The 26,072-nt window shown below is 32.5% G+C and overlaps 3 protein-coding genes across 4 annotated transcripts; 1 reads left to right on the top strand and 2 right to left on the bottom strand.

Annotated features, from left to right (window-relative positions):
• Positions 1 to 134: 134 nt before the first annotated feature.
• LOC133187502 (UBX domain-containing protein 6-like) lies at positions 135 to 5,313 on the bottom strand. The gene is made up of 4 exons (XM_061322901.1): positions 4,992 to 5,313; positions 2,651 to 2,893; positions 2,056 to 2,223; positions 135 to 1,595 (listed from the first exon to the last, which is right to left on the bottom strand). The coding sequence occupies exons 2-4, from the start codon at positions 2,862 to 2,864 to the stop codon at positions 661 to 663; spliced, it is 1,317 nt and encodes a 438-aa protein (XP_061178885.1). The 5' UTR covers positions 2,865 to 2,893; positions 4,992 to 5,313; the 3' UTR covers positions 135 to 660.
• A 620-nt stretch (positions 5,314 to 5,933) lies between these two features.
• LOC133187849 (ubiquitin-like protein 4A) lies at positions 5,934 to 11,771 on the bottom strand. Its single transcript, XM_061323244.1, has 4 exons — positions 11,666 to 11,771; positions 10,386 to 10,491; positions 7,943 to 8,166; positions 5,934 to 6,730 (listed from the first exon to the last, which is right to left on the bottom strand). Exons 1-4 carry the CDS (start codon positions 11,711 to 11,713, stop codon positions 6,632 to 6,634), a joined length of 477 nt encoding a protein of 158 aa, XP_061179228.1. The 5' UTR covers positions 11,714 to 11,771; the 3' UTR covers positions 5,934 to 6,631.
• A 406-nt stretch (positions 11,772 to 12,177) lies between these two features.
• Positions 12,178 to 25,103, top strand: LOC133187848 (nuclear transcription factor Y subunit beta-like). Of its 2 annotated transcripts, none has more exons than XM_061323242.1 (9): positions 12,178 to 12,273; positions 13,604 to 13,685; positions 15,605 to 15,684; positions 16,119 to 16,184; positions 16,315 to 16,382; positions 16,894 to 17,023; positions 18,317 to 18,392; positions 18,998 to 19,077; positions 24,706 to 25,101. In XM_061323242.1, exons 2-9 carry the CDS (start codon positions 13,610 to 13,612, stop codon positions 24,730 to 24,732), a joined length of 603 nt encoding a protein of 200 aa, XP_061179226.1. In that variant the 5' UTR covers positions 12,178 to 12,273; positions 13,604 to 13,609; the 3' UTR covers positions 24,733 to 25,101. The 2 variants fall into 2 exon arrangements, with proteins under 2 accessions (XP_061179226.1, XP_061179227.1); XM_061323243.1 differs by lacking the exon at positions 12,178 to 12,273 and adding an exon at positions 12,323 to 12,499 and having other exon boundaries at positions 24,706 to 25,103.
• The last annotated feature ends 969 nt before the right edge of the window (positions 25,104 to 26,072 follow it).

Here is a 26,072-nt window from a genome sequence, read left to right as displayed (position 1 = left end):
ATATTTTTTTTTTATCCTAAAATATATTAGTTGATCAATTTTCAATTAGAAAATTCATAGTAGGTCTTTTTATTTGCATATTCTGAAAATTTATTTGAGATTTACTATGGGTAAATACTTTGAGAATTCAGAGATATTTTTGTGAGCATTTTAATTCTTAAATTATTCAACACCTGATTTTCAGAACCTGAGGAGCGGACTACCTTAATATTATTTTATTTATTCATGTTGTTCATAAACAATTGTGTTTTGCATGGCAATGAATAGCTTTGATATTATGCTTCAATGAATTAAAACATTAAAAAAAATCCCATCTGACTAGCTTAGATACTTTATCAAACTGTTCACTTCTGTGTTTCAGTAGTTAAAAGATGATGAGAAAATAACATGCAAACAAGAAGTTTGGCTCAGATTATCAACTTATCATTGCTACATGTACAAGTACTTTTAATCATTTAAATATTATAGAAAACTTTTGATAATACTTTCCCACATAATAAAACATTTTCAAATAGTAAAAATTCAACATCAAAATACAGTAACAGTTGGTTCAAGCCATCTCATTAAATTTGTAACAAATCTTATGAAAGAAATTGATTCTATTCTCCGATAAATGCTGTTTCTACTTGTGTACATAATCCTTATAATTTTTTTTAAACATTACAAGTCTTGAATTCTTGCCATAAGCTCTTGTTTTAATGATGAGTTGCTTCCTTTGTTCCCCTGCTGAGCTTTGACCTCTTCCATCACCTCCTTGTCCCAGGAGAAGTTAACCACAGCGGCAGGGGCCAGACCCAACTCTGCAAATGTCAAAGAGTGATCTGTCAGTTTTTGTCCACCAGATGAACTCAAGTGAAATGGAATCCAGTCATGCTCTAAATTCTCTCTCACAAAATCAACTAAACAGGAAAATGGTTCATTAGCTTTAAAAGTGCCCTCCAAAAGCACATCATGAAAACGGACTCTGATTAGGACAAAGCGATATTTAGTGAGTTCTCTTCTCTCATCCCTTTCCCGCATTGCCTTGGTACGCAACATTCCTAGTTTTTCTGTGGCTTCTTGACGTGCTTGTTGTTCTCGCTTGAGCTCTGCTGGTGAGATGTTGTAAAACTCATCAGGAATGTTAAATCTGGATGCTGAAGGTGAGGGATGGTAGACCTTTAAATTTCTATCAAGTTGTGGCCTAATGGGCTCTGCTGTTAAAAGAATTTCTTTTATATTCTCTAGACAACCTGAGTCTTTTGCTACCTCCTCTTCTATCACATAAAAATCAGTCTCTCCATCTTCAAAAGGCAGTTTTCTAATTGTAAAGCCAACAGCTTGTAAAAATTCATCTGTTCCAGCCAGATTTCTCACTCTCTCTATGAAGGCTTTGTTGGAAAGTCTTATCTTGCGGAACTTTTCTTCGGATGGGTTATTAATGAGATTGTCAAGGTATTTTGTCAGAGTTTCTACACATACTTTCACTTTCTCTTTGTCCTTGTTTAATGTTTGGATCATGAGGGCGGAAGCCATTGCTGGCTCCTCTGCTAGCTGAGACAGTAAAAACTCATGGATGTATTTATTCATCTCCTCTTTTGGCAAAACTGCAGGTCCTGAAAATAACAAGTCTCTAGATGGTAAATTGCATAGGTCAAAGGTTGGATATTTACATGTAAATTCTACATTTTTTTTAATACGTTCTGCAGTCATCTTGCTGAAAGAGAAGACGCACCTTCAATTTTTTTTTTGCACTGTAAGTTATTTTTTAAGATGCACATAGTTTGCATGTATCTAAAACTTAGATATGAACCTCTGGATTTGGGGCCATAAAACTAAGACGAGCTTATTTTTTATCTCAGTCTCACTTTTCTATTATTAATTCCTTTTGTAAAATTGAGACTGATTATTAATTCCTTTTATAAAATTGAGACTGAGATCAAAAGTGAGCACATCTCAGTTTTATGGCCCTGAAGCCTGATGATAAATGAGCTAATACAGAAGCAGCTTATAGGCACCAAAAATCATTGGGAGACTACTAATTTTGAATTCCCTGAGAATATTTTTATTCTTTACCTATATCAGGGCAGGTGTAGAGTATACTGTTTAGTACAGGGGCGGAGTCCTTGACAATTTCCTTTGGTTCCTCCCTGTATTGGCTCGCCAGCTTCATCGCTTGTTCTGCAGCTTTTTTCTCCTCCTCCATCTCCCTTCTCATTCTTGCTTTAGCAATGTAGTTTGGGTCTACCAAAAACAGCACAAACAAAAATTCATTCTTCAAGAATGCCAAGTGATTCTAAATAACTGCATCAGATTGTCCATAGATAAAACTGAAACTTTAAGAACAAACTTTTTGTATGTTAATCTGAGGACTTGTTCTGCAAGAAATTTTTTCTACTAATGTTATGATCATGCATCATCATGGATAAAAACTGAGCACACTATTGTAAATACATATACAAACAGTATCAGTATCAGACATTACAGATGAAATCAATGCTAAATTTGTAAGAGATACTCGAGTGCTTAGGAAGCATTGTGTTACAATAACTATACACTTGTCTAGATAGTATGCCCAATACTTTTTAATGCTTCAAAATAAACAGTGTTGTAAAATGTGGATATATTAGCTATACATTCCATAAATTCTTAAAAACTTTGTAAAATGTACCTGATTTAGTCTGGTTTTTAGTTGTTCTCATTAAGGCTGCCTCAGCTGCTCGAGCTGCCTCCTCAGACGGCCCTGACCTTGGGGTTTGAACAGATTGTGGCCGTGATGAAGAGGGTGCTGATCTTGTATCATCTGTCAATTTATGTCCCTCTCCAGCCTTCTTGAACTTGACATCTAACTTCTTCTTTTGGAAAAATTTCTTTATGGCTGACATGGTTAAACTGTTACAGCACTGCTTATTCTCTGAAAAATAATTATATTCAAAACAAAATTTTATGTTTAAAAACTATCCCTGGGGGCCCCTTTCCATCCATATAAAATCATCTTCCTCTTTAAAAAATCTAGTAATCAGAGATGTCGACAGTAATGCTGGAAGTGTAACTAACCATCATTCCTTGGCATATTTGATTAAAAGCCAGTTACTCTACCAATTTCTCTCATTATCTGAGAGAAAGAAATTTCCTTTATCATAATGATGTCCTACATATTTTGTTAAGCAATAGAAGTCATTGCATGTAATGGAGAAAAACAAAATAGGTAGATGAACCATGAAGGGAAATTTGCATACTAAGGCAAAATTTTCAAGGGAGGAAGACTGGAATTATATGGTCCAACACTGTCCAATATAAGCATTTTGAGAACAAGGAGCACAGACATTTATTTCATAATTGTACACAGGACACCCCCTTCTTTCATTTTCCACAAGGTATCTAATTCAATTTCCGACATCCCCTACTATTTCATCTATCATTAAGTTAAACTTACTTTAAAATGACATAATTTGCTTAAAGAGACCTGATAAAACCAAAGACTTCATAGTAAGCTCGGAAGTCTTTGGTTGTATCGTACTCTATAACCCTAACCAGAAGATAATGTATTTTGTGTAAAGTTTTAATGAAGCCCAATCTAGATCAAAATTATAAAAATGGTCCGGCAAATATTTTTAAACTTTGGATATACATTTGTATGTCCCATGCTTAGAAAAATCAAAATGAAATTTTGTCTTGACTGTAATGAAATGGGGACCATTTACCATTTCAAAATATGGACCATTTTTTGGTGGTTTTACACACAATTATATGCTAAAACTACCTAATAAAGAAATTAAAAAATAAAAAACACTAAAGGGTGAAAAACTTTGTTTTTCATACATCATATACATAGCCATTTCTCATTTTAAAAATGAAAGGAAAATTGGGGATTGCCTCTATTGTAGTTAAAAGGGAGCATATTAAAACACAAAAATGGACTGAACATTTACACGTAAGATGCTTGTAAGTTGCCATAAATTTACATAATATCAACAAATGATTTTTATACTGAGTGTTATGTGAAAGAAACTGCTTCTAACATTTTGAAATATTTTTCTTTTCATATTCTATCTAATTTTACACACAACATGGTTTTACTGGAAAGGAGGAGGGTTTTAAAAGGGCAAAAAAGTTAGTTTCATAATTATGGTACTATGTAGAGAACTTATTTATTTTTCTTGGTTGCATTAAACTGACTCATAGATGATAAAAGAAATTCAAGTTACTGTATACATGTGTAAGTTTTCAACAAAAAATGTTAATTAAATATTTTGAAAGAGAAAGTCTATAAATATGTTTCCTTTCAGTTCCAGTCATTTTTAAACGTGGAGACAAATCTGTTGAATCTCTACATAGGAATTGACAATATTACCTAAATAAGTTTTGTTAAACTGTTAATTTAAAAAAAAAAAAATTATATGAAAACATAGGTACTGATAGAAATGCCAGAATGAGTATAAGCTTTTCACATGCGCAATCCACCATGCACGAATTGCGAAATGTTTTAGTGCAATTTGACCTCATTTAAACTGATTATTGCATTCAATTGTGTCGGCATTCAAGGGTACTGTGACGTATCTGATACAACGCTGCATGAAAACATATGCACAGATCAAGTAGACTGGGCCTCCTTAAATGTGCTTAGATAATTTCCGAGGAACAAATGAGAGGCTTGACAAAGGACATCTGGAATGATAAGTTAGAGAAGAAAAAGGTCTCTTGATGCGAACTATATCATGTGAAAAACTTAAAGTAAGTTAATGATTGATAAATTAATATAAATATGAGCGTGGGGGTGCCTGAAATTGAATAAGGTACCCTGTGGAAAGATAGGGGCTGTATACGAAGTAAATGCCTGTATCATGGAGAGTGAATTTCCACAATTAATTAAAATTAGACCTTTCAGCTCGTTCTCGTAAATCTATTTGTCGCTCGTGAAAGCGACAAATACTGAAATAGATTTACGAAGAGCAAGATGAAAGGTTTAATTTTAATTAGATTGGAATTTTCATTTCCTCTAACATACTTACTCTAACGATAAAGTTTCTCAAAAATCCTCTCTCCGTAATATCTCCAGGCAATAGTAATCAGAAGCAGATTCAAAATCAGCCAGACTATTAGGAAAACTAACAACTTGCTCTGAACATCATACTGTTCGTGTTGAATAGAGAGATATGCGTCAACTAAAACGCCCCAGATTATTGAAATAAACTCTGCTACACCAACAGTTTCCGTAATTGTCGTGCTTGAAGGAAAGTTGCTCCTCATTGACAGTTTTTTGATAAAATATGTGCAAAAAATTATCAATCCTGTGATTTTGGAGTGACGGGTGTTTGGTAGTTCGTACTTTAACTTATTCTATATGAAACAACTCATACTCATTTATTTCCATTTCGAACAGTCACGATGCGTATTACCTGAATCAAGATAAATCAAAGTTTAATCGAATAAAGGATGTAAATAAAAATGTTTTATTATATTATTTGCTATTTCAAATTAATGATTTTTAAAAAGAAAAACAAAAACAAAACATTATTTATAAACTTGAGTGAAAAGGGGAATAAATCTTTTTTTTTTTTAAAAAGAACACAAAATTATTCCCCTTTACACAATGATCAATTTTGGGTTGGAGTTACACTCTGTTAAAAAAATCTAGTCCAAATTTAAGCACATGCAGTAGCTCCATACATAATATATTAATCTTTTCCGTGTATATTTTCAATATTGATTTCATCTAGAAATGACAGCAAACATGAAGATTACTGGAAGGTTACAAATTTATTTTATCCTCCCCCTTTTTTGCAGCAAAATCAGATTTTTTGCAAGAAAATCAGAGATATACTCAATTGCAAAGAAAAACACATTTAAAAAATAGCAAAAATTCATGAAATTAGGGAAATACAGAAAATTACTTTAATCTACCAATCACTTAAGCCTTATGCTTCGATCCTGTGAATCACAATCAATACCCATTTTGACTGGAACATCATTTTTATTAGGTATTGGCAGGTATATCTAAGAAGAAAAAAGATCATAACATACATGCACTGCTTTAATCATCAGGGGAATAGAGCTAGAAACCTTTAACAGTGTAGGCAATATTTCCAAATTGATGTATTCAAATAATATTATAAAAAAATAATTCTGTAGGTACATGTGTAATTTATTTCTGCATTAGACAAGCTAAATGTACCGGTAGTTGTGGCTTAAGACATACCACATATCTACAATGAAAAATAAATTACTTTCATGAGCTGTATTGATTAAAATAAGTTACATTTTGTGAACACTCTTAAAAAAATCAATATGCCCATTATAAAATGCATAATGCAGATCCAAAATGCATAAGGAAAACTTATGATTTCAATAAAGAATTACATAAAATCACATGTGTGGGTAAATAAATAGGTGACAAGATAATGCATTTGATTAAAAACAACAAATTGAACATGCCAGCTTAGCTATCTAAATGCCAAATTAAACAACCCATAAATATTATAATGAATTTAAAATAATTCATCCATAAAAGGAGGTTGAATAAAAATCATTCCTATTACAATGTATACACTGATGATGTTCATAAATTATGCAATGTCAGACAAAATGATACATATTGATTATTCAGGAATCACAGATAAAATGTAGTTTAAAGCCACTGTGCACTACACTGCTAGCTAACTTCTTGTGCTCCATTTGTCTGTCTGAGTTTGGTAATAGCAAGTCGCTCAATGTCATCTAGGCTTAGCCTCTGTAGGCTGGAGTTGAAATTCTGGAAACCATACATACATTTCTAAACCATTTTACTCTAAATTGACCAGAACTGTATAACATCTATTTTATACCATGATTACATTTTAATTGAAAAATCCTGATAAACTTTTTTACACTGTTAATTATCATGCATATCTTAATTTTTATACATGTACCGGTAAAAGGTACAAGATTATCACACTATTGAAGAGTTAAGTGAAACGCTGCAACCCTAATTTTCTCCAAGTGCAATAAACGCTGTTGTGATTTTCGCCATTAACAGAAAAATTGCAAAATTTTATATATTTCTCACAGGTACTTGTGGACAGAACCTCCACCCCTCCACCCCTTCAATATACACCCTAGGGCTAGTTCAACTTTTTTCACATATTATATTTATCAGACTTATTAATCATGTATACCATAAGAAAAATATGGAGAAAAATAACCTAAACAACTAATCAATACAAAAAAAAATACTCCACTGTACATAATAAGAAAGGCAGTGGGTGCATGTGATGTAAACAAACCGGTGTGGCATACCTTTCTCTCTTATTATGTATGGTGGGGTATTTTTTGTATGGAATGGTCATTTAGGATTATTCTCAATATTTTTTAATATGGTATACATGATAAATAAGTGTGATTGATATAATTTGTGGGGAAAAAGTTGAACTAGTCGTGGGGTTTTATATCTGGGAGGAGGGAAGGGTCCTGCCCACAAATACCTGTGTATTTTCTGTATCTTGAAAGCAAAGGTAACTTTGGAGAGTGGAGAACATAGCGTTGTGAGAGTACTGTGGAATCATCATTGTTCGTGGGGGACCAATGTTCGTGGATTTCGTTACCCTTACCCACGAATTTACATCCCCACGAACGTTTATTTTGTAAACATATTGATTAATTGAATCTACCGTATAAACGAGTAACCCACGAAATTACGTCCCCTCGAACAAGTAAAATTTTGCTTGTCCATGAACATTGACCCCCCACGAATTAAAATGATTCCACAGTAATTGGTGCAGTTGGGTCAAAATGGTGTAAAATAATAAATCAAGAAAAAGAGTTGCCCTAAGAAGAGCTGGTTTATTTTATTTTCTTCATATGTGACAGTGGTCCAATTTCTACAGCATATAAAATCTTAATAAACTACTGGTAGTCTCTTACCCAGAATTTGCATGCATTGCATTCAGCTCAAAGAATTAATGATAGCTAACCCTTCGACACTTACTTTCTGAAATTCAATGAGGACTTTTTCCACATCCTGTGGTGTGAAATGCCTCTGTAAGAATACTCTTAGTTTGTCCCAGAGAACAGTGGTACTGCAATAGGAGAGGTCTGCAGCAAATTTTGGAACATTCCCCAGTGAAGGAGAGCCAGTTTTCTCGGGTTTTTTGCTAAATAGGAATAACCTGTCTCCCTCTTTGATATTGTAGTAACTCAGCCTTTTGTCATCTGTAATATATAATATCAATATGTTAGGAAAAATTACTTATTAGAATTAATTACTTATTAGAATTACAGGTAAATTTCTGTATTTTGAATATTGATATCTATTACATGGATATGTTGAATTGAGTTGGAAGTCCCAACCACTTTCTCTTTATGTATTTTACACTCAATATATTGAACATGTTGAATCTTCAAATATCTCTGGGGTTTTTTTTCTCTCGATGCAATTGAGTTTGGGATAAAGAAGTTTGAAAAAACTTAAATTATATGAAAGAGAATGATGTATGTGCAGTGTTCTACAAGGTGTGAGCTAAAAGTTAAAAAAAGCTTTTTACACTTTGTGTAAATAAAATTGTTTAGCATGTTTAAGAAGCTTATTTCTAAAGGAAATAATGAGGAAATGCTCACAAAACAATCTTCTCCCATTGGGTCATGATGAATACCAGAAAAAATTTAATTTATACAACAAGGTCAATAAAAGGAAGAAATGGTGAAAGTCCAGAAATTGGAAAAGCTGATTAAGAACTTCAAACTTGTCAGAATATGTTGTATTCATATGATTTAAGAGATGTCAACATTATGAAATTAAAAATCATCAGGAAGGGGTTCAGGGCCTTATTTTTTTCATATTGTTTACTTTAAAATGATTTAGATAGCAAATTAGCAAGGGAACAATACAGGCAAGCACTGTCTTTAAGGACTATGACTTTTATTATAATACTGAAAAATGAAGGATCATACAGACTTGTCGAAATCCGTCGGTCCTGTCGGCAAGGCCGGTAAAAATTTGTCTGGACTGACAACTTTTAATTAAGAAAACGTCGGTCCAGATGACCATTTGAAAAAATCGAGCGTGATGCAAATTTAATAAAGGTCGGGATCGGGATGCGCAGCTGAAGGTCACAAACACAGGAAAAATGGCCGCGTACGCGGCGTGTTGACGATAGCCAATTAAATTTGTTATAGCAAACTCATAAAACAAGTCATTTATGTCTTTTATTAAAGACTTTCTATCCCAAGGAAGGAAACTTGTAAAATTGAAGGCTGCTGAAAATAATCCAGGGCACTTTGGTGCTGTTATTCATATAACTTTCACAGCGTCAAAATAAGGTACATGTATCTGGTATGACAAAACTTTGACTGGTCCTACAGAACATTTGACTTTGTCAGACCAAATGTCTGATAATGATTTAAAAATTTAGACAATTCTGTCATAGCTATGAAAATTCCAGTATTTCAGACTTTCATGAAGAAAAACTAAAATTGGAAGAATAGAGAAATCATGGGGCATATTTTTAGATGCTCGAACTGTAAGCCTTATACCAAAATTGTAGGGATTGGCAGCTCTATGATTTGAGTAACATGTGTTTATTGTCCCCGCTTTCATTGAAAGTTGGGGATATTAATTTCGGTCAGTCTGTCTGTCCATCTGACTGTATTTCTGTCCGTCTGTAACACTTTAGTTTCCAAGCGATATCTCGAAAAAACTTTGAGCTTTTGCAATGAAATTTTACATAACAACTCCGATGGCCTATAGAAGACCCCTATTGATTTTGAGGTCAAAAGGTCAAGGTCATAAATCCATAAATTTTGTCTGTTTTAACACTTTTGTTTCTGCAAGATATCTCGAGAAGCCTTTGAGCTTTTGTAATGAAATTTTATACCACAACTCCCTATGGCCTAAGGAAGATCCCTACTGATTTTGAGGTCAAAAGGTCAAAGATCAAGGTCGTATATTCATACATTCTGTCTGTGTGTAACACTTCTGTTTCTGGGCAATATCTCAAGAAGCTACGTGAGAAATTCTTTTACCAAGTACCCCTTGAACATACCACCATTTACTGTCCAAGGGCTTTTGATCTGCTCCCCAAAAAACCTTCAGCAAATTACGCCACTTAAACTTTGGCAGACAAAAGCAACAACTTCTGGGCGTATTACATTTTAACTCTGGATTTTAACCAATCTGGTAACATTTTTTAAATTGTAGTCCAATATCCATTGTAAACAAATAGAGGTATATATGAAAGAGAGAAAGAAGAACTATGTAAAGTTAGTTATGTAAAGCAAGTTATTAAAGGTTTATCAATGCACGAAAATAGAGATGAAGTGAGGATATAATGTATTAGTTGGTACAAAAACACAGAGTAGCAAATCATTCAAAGGTTTGGGTTTATAGGGAGTGAAGCAGACCTAAACCCTTGCTTGCGAAGATGATGATTTACCAGCTAGAGCTTTTCCTTTAAAGACTAGTTTCTGCTCCTCCACTGGCATTGAAATTTGCATAGCCAGTATTTCTTTCACTCCCAGCACAGTCTGACCTGAAGACACCTGAAATACAAAATATTTCACATTCAAAATCAAAAAGGATCTTTAATACATGTGCACTTTAATTGAAATTAAATGTACAGTTTTCTTATTCCTTTGTATCTGGAGCACCTGGGAAGAAGCTGCATTGTGTGCATCATAAATAACATTATTTATGTCTCTGATAACACAGTCACCTGAAAGTTTATAAATGAATTCTACCCTTTTTTGTTCAGGGCTTTAATTTCAAATTATTTATAAAGTTCCAGGTGCCTGTGATTATAAAGATGGTATTTACATGCATGGCTATTTCATCGTGCCAGAGTTGGCGAAAGGCACCGGATTTTGTACCGGCCCGCCGGCGATCTCTGGTAAATTTTGTCTAAGTCCGATGGATTTTAGAACCACATCGGACACCGTGTCCGGTAGATTTTTCAGAATAATCAATAGTAAAATAATTAAAGAAATGAAATAATGCATTATTTTTCAAAACTTCTTTAGATGATAATATTGAAAATATTAAAAGTATTCAGGCGATTTAAATATTTTGGGAAATCAAAATAATATGATACCGGAAATTTCAATTTTAGTTTCTATGTAACGTTCGTTAATATCCGGTATCGAGGCGGCAAGTAAACATGTGCTATGCTGTGGCCGATTAAATGGACAGAGTCGGTAAAAAGAAAGTCGGTGCCGAAAGCTGATACTGATAGCTCAAAAGAAAAGAATTTTTAACAAAAAGTGTAAGAAGTTTAATCCACAGTGGATTAATGAAAGACAGTGGCTAAGGTATGACGACGATATGCATATGATGTTTTGTGTGCCATGTACGAAATTTATGGTAAAGTCCATTCAAGTATTGTTAATTGATTCATGCATCTTAAATAAAATTCAGTTTTACATATTTTGTTGTTTTTTACATTAGGTCCGGCAAATTTTTAGCATGTCCTGTAGTTTTTGTGATTTTTTGACATCTGTAGGACACTGTGTCCGATAGATTTTTTACCTCTTTCGCCAACTCTGTCGTGCAGAGCAGAGACTGAACACAATCTTCTCTTTCTTTGTCGAGAAAATTCGGACGAAATTTTTTTTATACCGGTAAACATAGGCCTAGTAAACGTAAAATAAGAAGAAATGGCCGTTTGTGGGAGGAATTGTATTAATTGTAAGTTGCATGATAAATATATATTTAACTTACAGCAACTTGAAAGTCATTCCCTTTCAAAATTTTAACGTAAATGTGCATTTCCAGTTTTGTTTTGGTGTACGCACCTCATGCAAGGGACTTTCCGTATGAGTGATACGTCATCATCGCGTATGGATATTTTGGCATTTTTATACACGAGATTCCTATTGAAACTGGTTTGGATTTATATGATTATTTCTTAATAAAAAAAATATATCATACCAAAAGTTACGCATTTTAATATATACAAGCATCGTAATTAAGTAAACAAAGGATTCTTTGGTCGGTTGCCGAAAATAGGATGCATATTCTGCTCTTCCATTTATTAAACCTGCATACGCAAACTGCTAATAGGTCTTTGAATTTATACAATAGAAATACCTTCTTTGAAAATTAGCAGACTTAATTGGTATTTAATTTTATGAATTATATAGTGAATTCTTACACGCATTTGGAAAAGAGAATAATATAGCAAAAAGTATAAAATTTGTATAACAATTACAAGGGCGTGAGTAAACAGATTATAAGGCTGGTCGATTCGTTGAATGGCTGGAAGTTCCTTGATTCTAACTGGCTCATAGTTGACCAACCAATTTCTCAAATTCTTCCCGATCACATAGGTTTGTTATTGTAATCTTACGACCAATTGGACAGCACGTGGAAAGTTTAATTTCTTGTAAATATGAAAAAGAACATTTATTGTCATTAAAATGAATTCAATAGAGTGTTAAATTTTATAACGGCAAAAAAACCTGGCGCCATCTTTTTTCTCTGTTTTCGATTCTGTCCAAATATATGAAAGATATGTTTTTCTGGCGATCAGGTGAAATTGGAGAGAGTTAACCGGTAAATATTTATTCCAATTGTGTCTTGTTTATTCCTTTAGCTCTGACAATGTGCTAACTTTTTTACACTCGCAGTTCTAGCTTTTCATTGAAATATTTAGGTCATAGCAGGTAGATCAAAAACCTATATTTATTTTCAACTGCTTGTGTCAGAAAATCCGTAAATTTTGATGTGTCATCTATGTTATCACAGAGATTAAGCAGTTCTATAGAATGATAACTATCATGTCCATTAGTCAATTCTTTGTTTTATGCTTATTTTCCTTTCAGCCTTGTTTTACTTCCTCTACAAGTTTATCTTTTATAAAAGATAAGTGAGCTAACGCTGCAGCCATGATAAAACACGGAAGAAGATTACAGAACCATTTTGTTTATTTTGCTGAATCGATCAATCAATAGGAAGGCAGTGCGGCATTAGGGCATGGGGTCTCGATTCAGAAAATTTATAAAACTCGAGTAGGCTTCAGATTGGCAATGTCATAAGTGTGCTAATTTTTGAAAGCTGTTGTTCACTGTAATTTCAACACTGTGTGGAAAATACAATAATTTTAAGAGATCGTTGCTTCTGAGAACACATTTTAAAATATTCCTGAGTGGTACTGTTTTGTAACAGTTGCTAACAGTCACATCTTCTGGAACCCTTTTGGGAAGGTCAGAAAAACTTAATATCACTGAACACAAGATGTTAAAATTTTGTACAAAATGGAGTTGCTTCCCATCAATTAAACTAAAAGTATTTTCTAGGCAAAGTTGATTAATTGTCTCTTCTGTAACTGTACTCTAGGTTGCATTCAATGAAGTGTCATTTAGATAATAAATTATTTCAATGTTTGTGAAAAGACGGTTATCATGGATGCTTGAGTAACACATTTCAAGTTTCTATTTTGAGTTTGCTAGAACCTCCCAAGAAGGTAGTTAAGAAAAGCTAGGATTTATTATCAGTTTTAGAAATAACTGATCTCTGCAGTGTTGGCGTATAAGGCCTAAGTTACTGGTACTTTGTTGTACAGGTTAGACGACAAAAACATTGAACAAGGTAGAATGCTATTTTAATGTCTGAAGAAATTTTCAAACCTGAAAATATAAATAATTTGTTTACTTACAGGTGGCTATGGACAGTAACTCAGGAGATGGGGTTGGTGATGGAATGGGGGATTCTTTCATGGGGAGTCAATTTGTTATGGAAGGTAAGTAGTTTGCAATGGTTGCATTTCATTTCCGAAATTTTTCAAAATATTGAACTTTTCATTTCCGACATTTTGTAGTTTTCATCTCCAACATTTATCATATGATATTTTTTTTTAAATGAGTCAAGGTTTTGAAATAAGTGTAATATTTATATCCTGTTAAAATTTTATTTCCGTATTTAAATTGCCGGAAAGGTACCTCTAAAAATTCCGGAAAAGTAAAAAAAATAAATGTCAGAAATGAAAATAAAAAACTTCGGAAATGAAAATAAAAATTGTTGGAAATGCAATGCAAAATTCTGGAAATGAAATGCAATGTTTGCAACAAAAGTATGATGTTATAATAATAATAATAATAATAATGCTTTATTTAGAGAAGGTAACCCGATTAGTACAAGGTACTATTCTTCCCCGGGGCCTTCTAAATAACAAACAATATATTACATAAAATGATACAATCAAAGATAAAACATGTAATGATAAGTTCATTAATTCATGAATAATTAAATGTAATATTCAACTTAATGAAATATAGGCTCAAAATAGATAAGTCAATATTTATAGTTCAGGAGACATAGTTTAAAAACAATAGTAATAATCATACAATATGTACAAAGGAAATATACAAACATATATTTACAGACGTTGGCTAATAATAATTTTTTCCACATTTCTTCTAAAAATATGTAAAGATGGTGACAAATTTACATTTAATGGTAGGTTATTCCATAAATGTACACCTGAATATTGAATCGAATTTGTAAATAGAATTGTTCGATGTTTTGGTAAACGAAGATTATAATTTAATTCTGAACGCAGGGAATATGAGTCATGGCTATGAAAAACAAAAAGGTCCTGGAGGTATTCAGGGCTCATACCATAAAAAGTTTTGTACAATAAAATACACTTATGTAACGTGACTAATTCAAACACATTTAGCCATCCCAGTTTTTCAAACAATGGTTTTGATGGTTCGTTGTAATTTGGTACAAATGTCTGGTAAATGGTAACACAGAGAAACCATTCTTTTCATGGAGAAACAGTCTGCATATGATGTATATAACTACCAATCAAAATATTGTTTAGATCTGTCACTAATCTTTGGAAGAGGGTAAATCATTATAGTTAACACCAATTCATTTTATTGAACTGATTTGGTTTCCTTTTGGCATAGATACAATGTAAAGACCTTAGGGGGTCTTTGTGTTTAGGAGTACAGCTGAATCAGATGGTGTCTGTATATAAAGAACATAAGATTTTCATTTTTTTTTTTTCTTTTGTTACCATGTATGTTAATTTGTTTTGCATTGTATCAGTATAAATGTCAAAATTATAAGATTGGTGTTGGTGTGGTTGTTACATCAGGCCCAAAAAAATAATAGTCTTGTTTCCTGCTACCAGCCTGAAAAAAATAGGATAGGTAGGTAGGAAAATTATTTTATTTTTTTGTTTTATTTTATTTTTTTCCAACGGTATTTTTTGGATATGAACTAATACAAAACCAAATTAAACATGTCATAGGTCAATATTATCTTTTAAAATTAAATTTCATGTCTTTTGATGCACAACTCAAGTGGTATTTTATGAAAGTCCATATTTAAAACATAGAATTTCATGAAATACCACTTGAATATATATTTTTTTCAGTTTTGGAACATGAAATTCCTGAAATCCACAATTTTTTTTCCAAAACTAAAAAAAAAACTTTAGGGTCGGGTGCAAAAAAATAGGGTAGGTCGGGTAGCAGGAAACAAGACTATTATTTTTTTGGCCTCAGATGGAATCCACTTGGGGTTGAATCCTGGTTTGTTCTGTAACATTTGTTAAATCTTGAATTGTGATGAAATTTTGTTATATCAGATATATCATTGACACAGTTATATGTTGTAGATAATTGTGATGAATTGCTTTGTCTGTAGGTGGTGGAGATGGAGAGGAATTAGGAGCCACCGAGAATGATGATGATAACAGGGGAGATAATGAGCCTCTAAGAGAACAGGTCTGTTAATGCATGTAGTTATGAAATCAAGGGGAGGTAAACATTGTAAATGAGCAAACTGAGAGAATAAGTACAAATCTGCTAAAAAAAAATTAAACGTAAAATAATAAGCTAGTATGCATACATGTCCTAAGTCAGGAGAGACAATCCCTTTGCATTTCATGATGAATTTACTTAAATTAATAAGAGACCATCTGCACAATCAAACCTAACCTTCATTATATTCTCACTCACTTCATTTGTCCAAATATGGATTAATTACACTTTAAATAATGATAACAAGAAATTATGAAGGAATGCTTCTCGCTAGAACATTAATTTATTTTCAGTATCATTTATCATTTAGTGACCATTCAAACACATAATGACATTACATTTTTACTTTGACATACTTTTTTTGCCAAATATCAAAATGTCTTCTCTTTTTACTGCAGGATCGATTTTTACCCATTGCAAATGTTGCCAGAATTATGAAGAAATCTATACCAAAAACAGGAAAAGTAAGTCGGGAAATATATTAGAATCTTTACAAAAGTAACAAATTTTATAGAATACACTTAAAGTAGTGAAAAATCACATAGAAATTAATATGTTTTAGAGATACACGTATCTTGTGGGTTTTTTTTTCAGATAGCAAAAGACGCTAAAGAAACTGTACAGGAGTGTGTATCCGAATTTATTAGCTTCATCACTAGCGAGTATCCTTCTATAAATGTTACCATATTTATCTTGCTCAAGAATTCAGGTTGCTTGAAAGGAAAATTGCCTTATGCTTTCTAAAATAGACTTTTTCTGTAATTGTCACAATTTTCTAACAGAAAATAAAGATTAAAATAAAAAATCAAGCAAATTTTGAAATACCACATGGAGCATAATATGAAAAAATCATTACCTAAGATGGAAATTTTATTAAACATAGCAGAGCGTGACATATATACATAGTTGAAAATGTATTGTTGCAGAATGAAAGTGTGAAGTTAGCATTAATACATCAGGGATTTTTAAAAAAGTTTTTCAACATCTGTGCAAAAAAATTTATTTGTTTTTCGTTTTTTAAAAAAAAATTTCAGGGGGGGGGGGGGGGGTTAATGTGTGATAAGTAAGTTACATCGAAATAATAATAAAAAAAAACAACACATCAAAAACTAGATGTATTAAAGTGCACTTCTTGTGTCATCACTGTAGAAGTTTTCTTAACACATTACCCAGAGCGAGTGAACGATGCCACCAGGAGAAAAGGAAAACTATTAATGGAGAGGATATCCTGTTTGCAATGTCCACATTGGGGTTTGATAGTTATGTGGAACCACTGAAGCAATATCTACAAAAATATAGAGAGGTTAGATTTACAGAAAGGCTTTTAATACATGTCATGTTTCAATTTCTGTTAAAAGGCTCACTTTTTCAGGGTGTTGAAGTTTATTTTCTCAGTACGTGGTTGTAGATTTGAGAATTTGTGACATGTTGTTTGGCATGTAATGATTTTTCTCTGAAAATGTTCCCCGTTTTCATTCTTTGAAAATGATCCATGTTCTTCTTTCATTACTGAGAAAGCAGATGTTAAAACAGCAAATTAATTCCCCCCCCCCACTTTTCCAGTCTTCAAAAGCCCAAGACTACCAAAATTTGGTGTGGGTTAGTAAAGAACAAGGTTCACTTAGGGCCTTTATTGGCCCTGTGAATTTCTGAAAAACTGGAACTGCTTAGTTTTAGTTGACAATGCATTAAATTTCATTTAGACATTTGGCGATTGCAAATCTACCAAAAATGACGTTATTTTCTGGCTACTAAATTCATTATGACGTCATGAAATGCATCATTTTCCCCATGTCCAGAACAATTCTACAAAAACAGCCAATTTTTAAAGCTATTTTTCGGTATTTAATATAGAGCGCAATCTCTGATCTAAAATATGCAATTATTTACTGATAGAACCGTTTCTGAGGATTACAAAACATGTTTTATTTTTTTTATCAGAGGGTGCGCTCATATTAATTTTCTTCTCTGAAAGTACTTAAATATACCTGTTTTCCTTAAAATCCAAGAACATTGCAATTCCATAAAGCATGTTTTCCAAGACCTGGACTTTAAGGAGAAAAATTTTAATAGGAAATGAAAGCACCAAGTCTCTACTTTATCTTGATGTCTAAACTGGAACATAACGTGTGAGTCAATAAATTGGTATACCTACAGGGCCATTTTATGCATAAAGTGAACCTAGCTCTTTAAAATGAACTTCTGAATCAATAGCTTGATGGGCTACTGCAGTGAGTTAAAATTTGTTTTATTTCAACTTTGTGAAACTATAAGAAAGAATAAATGTTAGTGTCTGAAACATTTTCTATAGGGTATAAATTCCAGGTACATTATGAATAAAGCTGTTCAGATACCAGTAGATTTAAAACAATGAATAATAAAGTAGAATGATATATCTGAATTAGGTACTGAAGAAAACAGAAGTCAAGGACAGATACTCCCAATTAATGACATATTTAAGCAAGTTATTTGGAAATGTAACTTGTTGCAATCATGCCCCTTACTAAAGCAAGTTTGCAATTTGTCCAAATTGCCACTTGTACCAACACTCATGTTGGAATGGTCATAATATCAGGTGCATGTTCATGTATTTCAGTCCTCCAAAGGAGAAAAAGGTGGCCCAGCTCTGGGAGCCGAGGGAACCATTGATGAACTGGGGGAAGAGACATTCTGTAAGTTTTACTAAACAATTGAAATGCAAGGTTAAAGTTTATATGTTTAAAATAATGAGAAACTTTAGATGTGAGAGATGCAGAAGTTTATTCCATTCAACAGTAATAGTAAGTGGACATGTACCTGTAATATTTTTCTTCCGTGTGAGAAAACACTTGCAAACAATCAACAAATTATACAAGTTAATTTCTTCACTAATGAATTTAATTTATAGAACGATATAAGTTTTACATGTACCTACAGGGGGAATAAATCATAAGGAGACTGAAGTAATGAGTATATTGTGTAAAATATTGAACGAAAAGCAGTGAAGAAATTGAATTTCTTTCCATTATTTTTTGAAATTCTTTGAAGTTTTGTATGAAGATTTATTGGCACAATATGAATGCCAGGTGCAAACTTGTATATCAGGCAAAAATTTTTTGGATGAAAATAGCTCAGTAGTTTCTTTTTTTCCCCCCAGTTTACAAAAATGTGCTCTTTAAAAAACGTATGGTACTTAAGCAAACAAAAGCTTTATCATGTTTATGTATGCATTAACTTTCATTGCATTGATCATGTTGATACATGTACTGTAAACCTTTCCTTGTTTTGTTTGATACAGCCCAGACTTTGTCATCAAGTCTGCTGACAAATGAACAGACAAATGCACAGGGCGTCATCTATACACAATACTCTGGAGCGGTATGTATTTTATAGTCAATATAGGTGAAAAACAAATCCGTTTCATTCTACGTAGACCAATGATCATTTAATTTGATATATTTACAATGCTATAGAAAATTATGTGTTTGAGTATCATTCAAGTGTGACCCTCAGAGAGAGAGAGAGATTTATTTAACCTATTGTGAATTTATATATTGCGAAGCCAAAAATACATGTAATAACATTTTGATTAAATACATGTACACTGAACATATGACTTCACAAATGATATGGCAAAACAACATACCAAAATTAAGGTTATGTTTCAAGTTTTAAAGAGATAAAGACAAACAAAGAATTTGTTTTTGGAGAATGACAAATAAAATAACCTATAGTAGATGTCCACAGTTCTGTAGTGTGCAGTGACCTCAAATACCAAGTGGTATTACATGTATATCGTTAAACTCTGGTATCTCTGACACTGATATCTCAAATTCCATGGATATGTTGAAACGAGTTGGAAGTCCGAACCACTTTTTCTGTAAATTCTATGTTTACAAAGCTAACGATATTAAATCAATGCATTATCAACTGATTATGAAACAGACAAGTAACCTTGATATCTCAAATCTTAAGATATCTTGAAGTTTTTCCTTTGGAGTTCGAGATTAGGAGGTTTGATTGTATGCAGGTTTGACACTAAGGCATTTCTGACTACCCCATTCTAGTAAATGAGTGGCCTGGTAGTTTAAAGTGTATGTGAAACAGACATGTGGATAAAATAAATGTAAACCCCTATTTCAGTATTTCAACATATAATTTAAAACTTTTCAAAAGATTTTCTTATCTGCCACCCAGCCATCAATATGTAAAGGAAAATTTCCCAACAATGCACAATCACTATTTTTAGTCACATCTGTGATAGACAAGTCACAGTCAGAAGAGGAAGTGTTAAAACTAGCTTCTATCAGAATGTATACTTTAATTAGTTTATTATTCCCCACTTACTAAAGGGATATTAATTTTGGTCTGTCCATCCATCTGTCATTTTGTCTGTGTAACACTCGTTTCATTAAGACCACGGAACATTAACTGGCAAAATTGGAAATATGCAGCTCACATCATTTCCACCTGTTACAATCAAAACATTTAATGATATGCATGCAATGGAATGGGCAGGTACAATTCGACACGGACGTCCTAGAAAACATTGGATTGAAATTCTAGTTTGAAATTCATTTTCAATCCACCTCAGCTACACTAGATGGTAATGTCTTACTGATTGACCCAGAAGACAAATAATTTCAATTTCGGAATATTTTGAAGTTTAAATGTATAACTCAGAATTTCTGTCCAGTGTTTTTCAAGAAATATAAAGGGACAAATATTTTATTTCTGTTAGGTATGTGCATGCAAAGTGTGTGTGTGGGGGGGGGGGGGGGGGGGGGGGGGGGATGGGGCTGAACGATCTTGGAAATAAAAAAGAAAGTTTTTATTTTTTTAGTTTGGACAACCCCTCCCTGTTTTTGATTGTCAAACATTTTTTGCAGTGAAGAAAAAGCTAAAGAAAATACCTCTTGTCATCCTAGAATTAAATATATTTTGTCATGTGAAGGCATGATCTGACTCGACAATTCCCCCCCCCCCCCTTTTTTTTTTCTAGAATCAAATAGCTATTCCCTAAAAAAATATTATAAAAATATTATATAATATATATATTATATAAAAATTATAGGCTAAAAACTCATATAAACAATGATTAAATATGAATTTCAAACAACATGTATTTGGGAATTGAAATGATTTGTCTTTTTGATCATACATTCACACTCTGTATTTGAAAACAGCTCAGGTGGATTGAAAATGAATTTCAAACTAGAATTTCAATCCAATGTTTTCTCGGACGTCCTTGCCGAATTGTACCCGCCCATTTCATTGTCTATCATTAAATGTTTTGACTGTAACAGATGGAAAAGACGTAAGCTGTATATTTCCAATTTTGCCAGTTAATGTTCCGCGGTCTTATGGTAATTCAAAGTCTTTAAGATTTTGCGATGAAATTTTACATCGCAACTCCCTATGGCCTAAAGAAGACCCTGATTGATATTGAGGTCAAAAGGTCAAGGTCATAAATTAATACATTCTGCTTCATTTCCAGGTGATATTTTTAAAAGCCTTTGAGCTTTTGCAATGAAATTTTATATTACAACTCCCTATGGCCCAAAGAAGACCCCTATTCATTTTGAGATGAAAATATTGAAGGTCAAAGTTATACATTCTATCTTTGTGTAACACCTTTGTTTCTGGTGATATCTTAAAAACCCTTTGAGCTTTTGCTATGAAATTTTAAATCACATGGCCTAAAGAAGACCCCTTTTGATTTGAGGTGAAAAGTTCAAAGGACAAGGCCAGAAGTTCATACATTCCAAATAATAGTTTAGAAAACTTCAGTTCTCTTTGAGCTTTTTTCAATATATACCGCAACTCTTTATGGCCTTAAAAAAGTCCCTTATATATTTGAGGTCAAAAGACAAGGTCAGAAATTTATAAATTGCAAAAAATGGTTTCCAGATGATAACTTTAGTTCCCTTTGAAGTTTTCAATGAAGTTAATCATAAATCTTAGTGACTTAAAAAGATTTCTTTTTATTTTAAGGTCAAAGGTCATGGTCAGAAATTCATACAATGCAAAGAAATGTTTTCAGGATGATATCACTAGTTTTCCTTGGGCTTTTTTTTTTTAATGAAATTCATATCTCATATCTTCCAATGACTTGGACCTCCTTTGAAATTTAGGTCAAAAGGTCAAGGTGAAAAATTCATATCTTGCATAAAATGGTCTCTAGTCGGCCTACTTCCCATGAAATTCAGTAGCCCTGACCATAAAACCACTAGCCCTGTCCTACCTTTCAATTTACTTCTTATACATTGTAACCTGCTAACTTTAATGAGATAATGTTTCTTTCATTATAATATTCACATTATAATTAGGGCCCTACAATGATTTGCCGGTGCCCTATAGTAATCACTCTGTCTGTCTGTCCGTCCGTCTGTCTGTCTGTCCGTCTGTCATTCTTCCGTCCACAAATTTTCTGTTTTTTTCTAATAACTTTTTTTGTAGTTGACCAATTAAGTTCAAATTTGGTATGTTGGTTGGAGAGGCAGTAAGACATATTTTGATGCTAAGTTTGGTTCTCTGTGTCATCCAGTTTGGAGCTGGGGTGGTGGGGTAGATTCCTTAACTTTACATTAGAATGAATGCCAGGGCAAAGAGAGATAACTGCTGAGAATGTTCATATTGTAAATATGAAAGCTGCAACTAGTCTCATGGGATTAATTAACTTTCCTCTTGAAGAAAATCCAAAGCATTATCTGTTGCTGTCAAATTGAGATTAATTAACACCTCTGTCTGTTTTGAAGTTAAGGTCAATTCTGAATGATGTTTACATTCTCTGATATGTGGATTTAAATAATGTTCATACTTTATTTTGGTAAAATATACAATGTGTTATGAATTTATTGAATTCTAAAAACAAGATATACATAAAGATATGGGGGGGGGGGGGGGTTAAAATTTTTTTTTATTTATTTATTTTATTTATTTATTCATTTTTTGGCTGCCATATGTAAATTCAAGAATACTATTAATTTTAATGGGTAGTCCAATAATAAACCCATTCTATCATTACTGAAAGAGTTCTTACTGTAAACTTTGAAGAAAAGGATGAGAGAGCAGTACAATTAATCCCTTGGGATTAATTATCTTGACTAGGGCAGAAAATTTTCCAGGCTTATCTTTATTTGTCATTTTAAGATAAATTAACCTTTGTCTGCAACTGATGTTTGTTTTGAAGTTAAGGTCAAGTCTGGTTGATATTTGTATTCACTGAAGGCTGGCATTTTATAAAACACATGCTTTATTCTTGTTTAAATATACATTTAATTGAGTTATTATAGATATGTTTTTTACTGCCTTACCGGTATGGAAATACAGGGATACTCTTTACAGGTTGTTGGATATTTAGGAATTATCTTGAAATTTTATAAATACAGTTGTTATTGCATATTCTCCTTCATATATTTTAAAATTTTTGTAATCAATTAAAATTCTCATTCTGTAAGCTGCACCCCACAGGTACTTGTGGACAGGACCCCCCCCCCCCCCTCCCTCCCCCCCCCCCCCCCAATTCAACCCCGAGGTTTGTTGGACATTTTTTTTTACAAATTATATTTGTTACACTTATTCATAATGTGTACCATACGAAGAAATCGTGAAAACCCCAAAATAATCGTTCCACACAAAAATACCCCACTATACATTATAAGAGAGAAAGGTATGCCACTCCGGTTTGTTTACGTTGTACCCCCACTAGTCTTTCTGGGTTTAAAAACATGTATTTATTTTATTTTAACCTAAAATGTCGGTTCAACGCATCAAACGCGCTGAAAATTCCTTAGGTAAACGCAACGGAAGTACACCAAGAATGTATCACTTATTACAATAACGTCCGAGAGAGTTTTGGTCTGACGTAATTATCTCTCTCGGGTGTTATCTTAATAGGTAATATATTCTCTATGCACTTCCGTTGCGTTTACCTAAGGAATTTTCAACGGGGTTAGTACAATGAAGTTTAAGGATTAATTGTGGGATTCTTACGAGATGCAGAGTCAATCCCATAGCATGAACTATGACAGAAATATATGTAGAGACCTGTGTTCTACCCCTCGGTGGGGCCCTTGCTGACTGGTCAGTTTTCTAGTATTAATTATGGTTATATTCAATGTGTCAAGATCAACCAACATGGCTTTTAACAGACTATTTGATAAGTTGCAGCCAACTGAGTCGGGTTCATTGGGATATACAAATATATAATATAATACATGTTAAAGAACATCAGTCATTCCAACAACCTTAAATAAAATTATTATTCTTTTTTTTATAAGTATTTTGCCATGGATATCTCGAATCCTCGAAGTTCTTTTCTTGGCCCCACTCAAGTTTGAGATAAGGAGGTTTGACTGTATATAAATTTCTGACCTCAAAATCAATAGGAACCTTTTTAATGTCATATTGACTAAAGGTATAAAAATTTCATTGCAAAACATCAAAGAGAGCTAGAGTTATCACCAGGTCTTATACATATAAAAGTTAATGTCAAACCTTGGTATATATAATAATAACATCAGGGTATGTAAGTAAGGAAATTCCACACTGATGTTGTACATGAAAATTGAAATGTGTCGTACAACAAGCTCTGTAGAATTCATTCTGTTTATTAATCCAGTTTTGGGGTTGTCCCTAAAAATTAAAATAGCAGGGGACATTAAAGGACTAGAAGGGGATCTGGGGTTCCTCTCCTGACAGGGGAGTAAGGAGGAATACCAAAGTAACTGGGGGATTGTGTCATTATAGGCAGGGAAATTCCCTGTCCCCCGGGTCTTAGGGACAACCCTGCAGTTTACCTCAGCTTGGATTAAGTTAACCCATAAATATTTTAATCCATGTCATGTCCATACATTGCACATTTTATTGTGGATTAACATTGTCAGTATATCATGTATGTGGAAGTGAGTTTTAATTGTAGCACATTTTACTATTGCCACACTCAACACAAAAATCATGCAAAATTCTTGACTTTTTCACAGTGTAATTTTATGTTACTTGCAGCTTCCCCAGAATATGAGCTTTTCATGATTCTGAAGTACCTGGATGATGACCTCTGTGTGTGTGTATTATAAAGACAGAGCCTCGGAACGCTTTTAATGCGTAGAGGAAGAAATTAATCAGATCATGACAGGGTGTGTTGTTTTCTTTATGGTTTGTGACTGTCATATATAGAGATTGTGTGGTGCTATGTATCAAGTTAATGGCAAGCTACACTGCCTGTTTGCAGCAGCATTTTACAGCTGTTAATTTATCAGATAATATTTTATGATTTATGATTAAAATTTATTTAAAACTAATAATTTAATAATTTAAAAACTTTTGATTGAATATAATTTTTGTTAGTAGGTGTACCAGTTATATTTTTAAAAAATGTTTTATTATAATTTACAGCATGGCTTAGTGTACTGTGTTATAGTTTCTTTATATTTAATAAGTGTTGTATTTAAGATTTACATTGTATTTGAGGTTAAAATTGCAGTTGTTAAACTGTCATTTTTATTTTGACACAAAAGGAGAGCAATATTTCAATGGTTACATGTACATGTACAACATTACAATCCTATAAATGGCCTCATTATATAGAGAAATGGCTTCATTATACAGAGAATATGTCAGAGAAGTTGAATGGTGCACTCTGCATGTGACAAGAAAAAAAATCATTAAAAATAAGATTGACTAATCAGAAAAAGTAATTTTCTGTAAACTTAACATCATCAACTTTATTGATGAAGTACACAGTAATTTTTTTAAAAATGAATATAGTGTTGTCATTTTGAAAAAAAACAAATAGCTGTTACAGTTATATACAGAATATAAATGAAACTTTATTCTAGTATTGGACATAAAAATAATACATTCTTTTTTTTTTTTTTGATAAGGTGTCCAAATTTAAATCATGCATTAATTGTGTACAAATAAGGTATATCTCGACTGGTTAAGTGTTGTTTTTTGTTCAGTTTTATTTGTACCATATTACATGAACAATGATAGATAATATGATTTCTTTAAATTATATGTTATGATTTTGCATTTGTTGTATTATATGTACAGTGTAGATCTCGATTCAATTTCATTTGTGCAAAACTTCATGTTTTTCAACTGTAATGGCAGTACATATGCAAAATTTTGTTTTTGGTTCATTTCATACTATATTTAATTTTTTTTTAAATTTCTTTTCAAGAACACACTTTTTTATCTTTTAATTTCTGGATTATATTTATTTTAACAAAAAAAATATTCTTTGAGTATTTATTTATTTTCAATATTATTAACATAAAAATTGGTACTTAGGCCTAAGTAAGAAATATGTTTGTGTACTATTACATGCATTTAAAAAAAAAATGGGATGGTAGGTAGGATTATATTTT

Source organism: Saccostrea echinata, unplaced genomic scaffold (assembly GCF_033153115.1).
Source record: "Saccostrea echinata isolate AGI-Se365-2 ecotype Australia unplaced genomic scaffold, CSIRO_AGI_Sech_v1 ptg000015l, whole genome shotgun sequence".
NCBI classification, from domain to species: Eukaryota; Metazoa; Mollusca; class Bivalvia; order Ostreida; family Ostreidae; genus Saccostrea; species Saccostrea echinata.
The sequence above is the reverse complement of the archived record's forward strand: the minus strand, read 5'-3'. Positions and strand labels throughout refer to the sequence as shown.

What these genes read in the sequence shown, in the direction of transcription:
- LOC133187848 (XM_061323243.1), top strand. Translation starts at nt 13,610, where the DNA reads ATGGACAGTAACTCAGGAGATGGGGTTGGTGATGGAATGGGGGATTCT. An exon ending in ATGAGCCTCTAAGAGAACAG is followed by an intron (nt 15,685 to 16,118) that starts GTCTGTTAATGC and finishes TTTTTACTGCAG; the next exon opens with GATCGATTTTTACCCATTGC. An exon ending in ATTAGCTTCATCACTAGCGA is followed by an intron (nt 16,383 to 16,893) that starts GTATCCTTCTAT and finishes CACATTACCCAG; the next exon opens with AGCGAGTGAACGATGCCACC.
- LOC133187502 (XM_061322901.1), bottom strand. Translation starts at nt 2,864, where the DNA reads ATGTCAGCCATAAAGAAATTTTTCCAAAAGAAGAAGTTAGATGTCAAG. An exon ending in TAAAAACCAGACTAAATCAG is followed by an intron (nt 2,224 to 2,650) that starts GTACATTTTACA and finishes TGTTTTTGGTAG; the next exon opens with ACCCAAACTACATTGCTAAA. An exon ending in CTACACCTGCCCTGATATAG is followed by an intron (nt 1,596 to 2,055) that starts GTAAAGAATAAA and finishes TGTTATTTTCAG; the next exon opens with GACCTGCAGTTTTGCCAAAA.
- LOC133187849 (XM_061323244.1), bottom strand. Translation starts at nt 11,713, where the DNA reads ATGCACATTTACGTTAAAATTTTGAAAGGGAATGACTTTCAAGTTGCT. An exon ending in TAAAGGAAAAGCTCTAGCTG is followed by an intron (nt 8,167 to 10,385) that starts GTAAATCATCAT and finishes TATATATTACAG; the next exon opens with ATGACAAAAGGCTGAGTTAC. An exon ending in TCCTCATTGAATTTCAGAAA is followed by an intron (nt 6,731 to 7,942) that starts GTAAGTGTCGAA and finishes TATGGTTTCCAG; the next exon opens with AATTTCAACTCCAGCCTACA.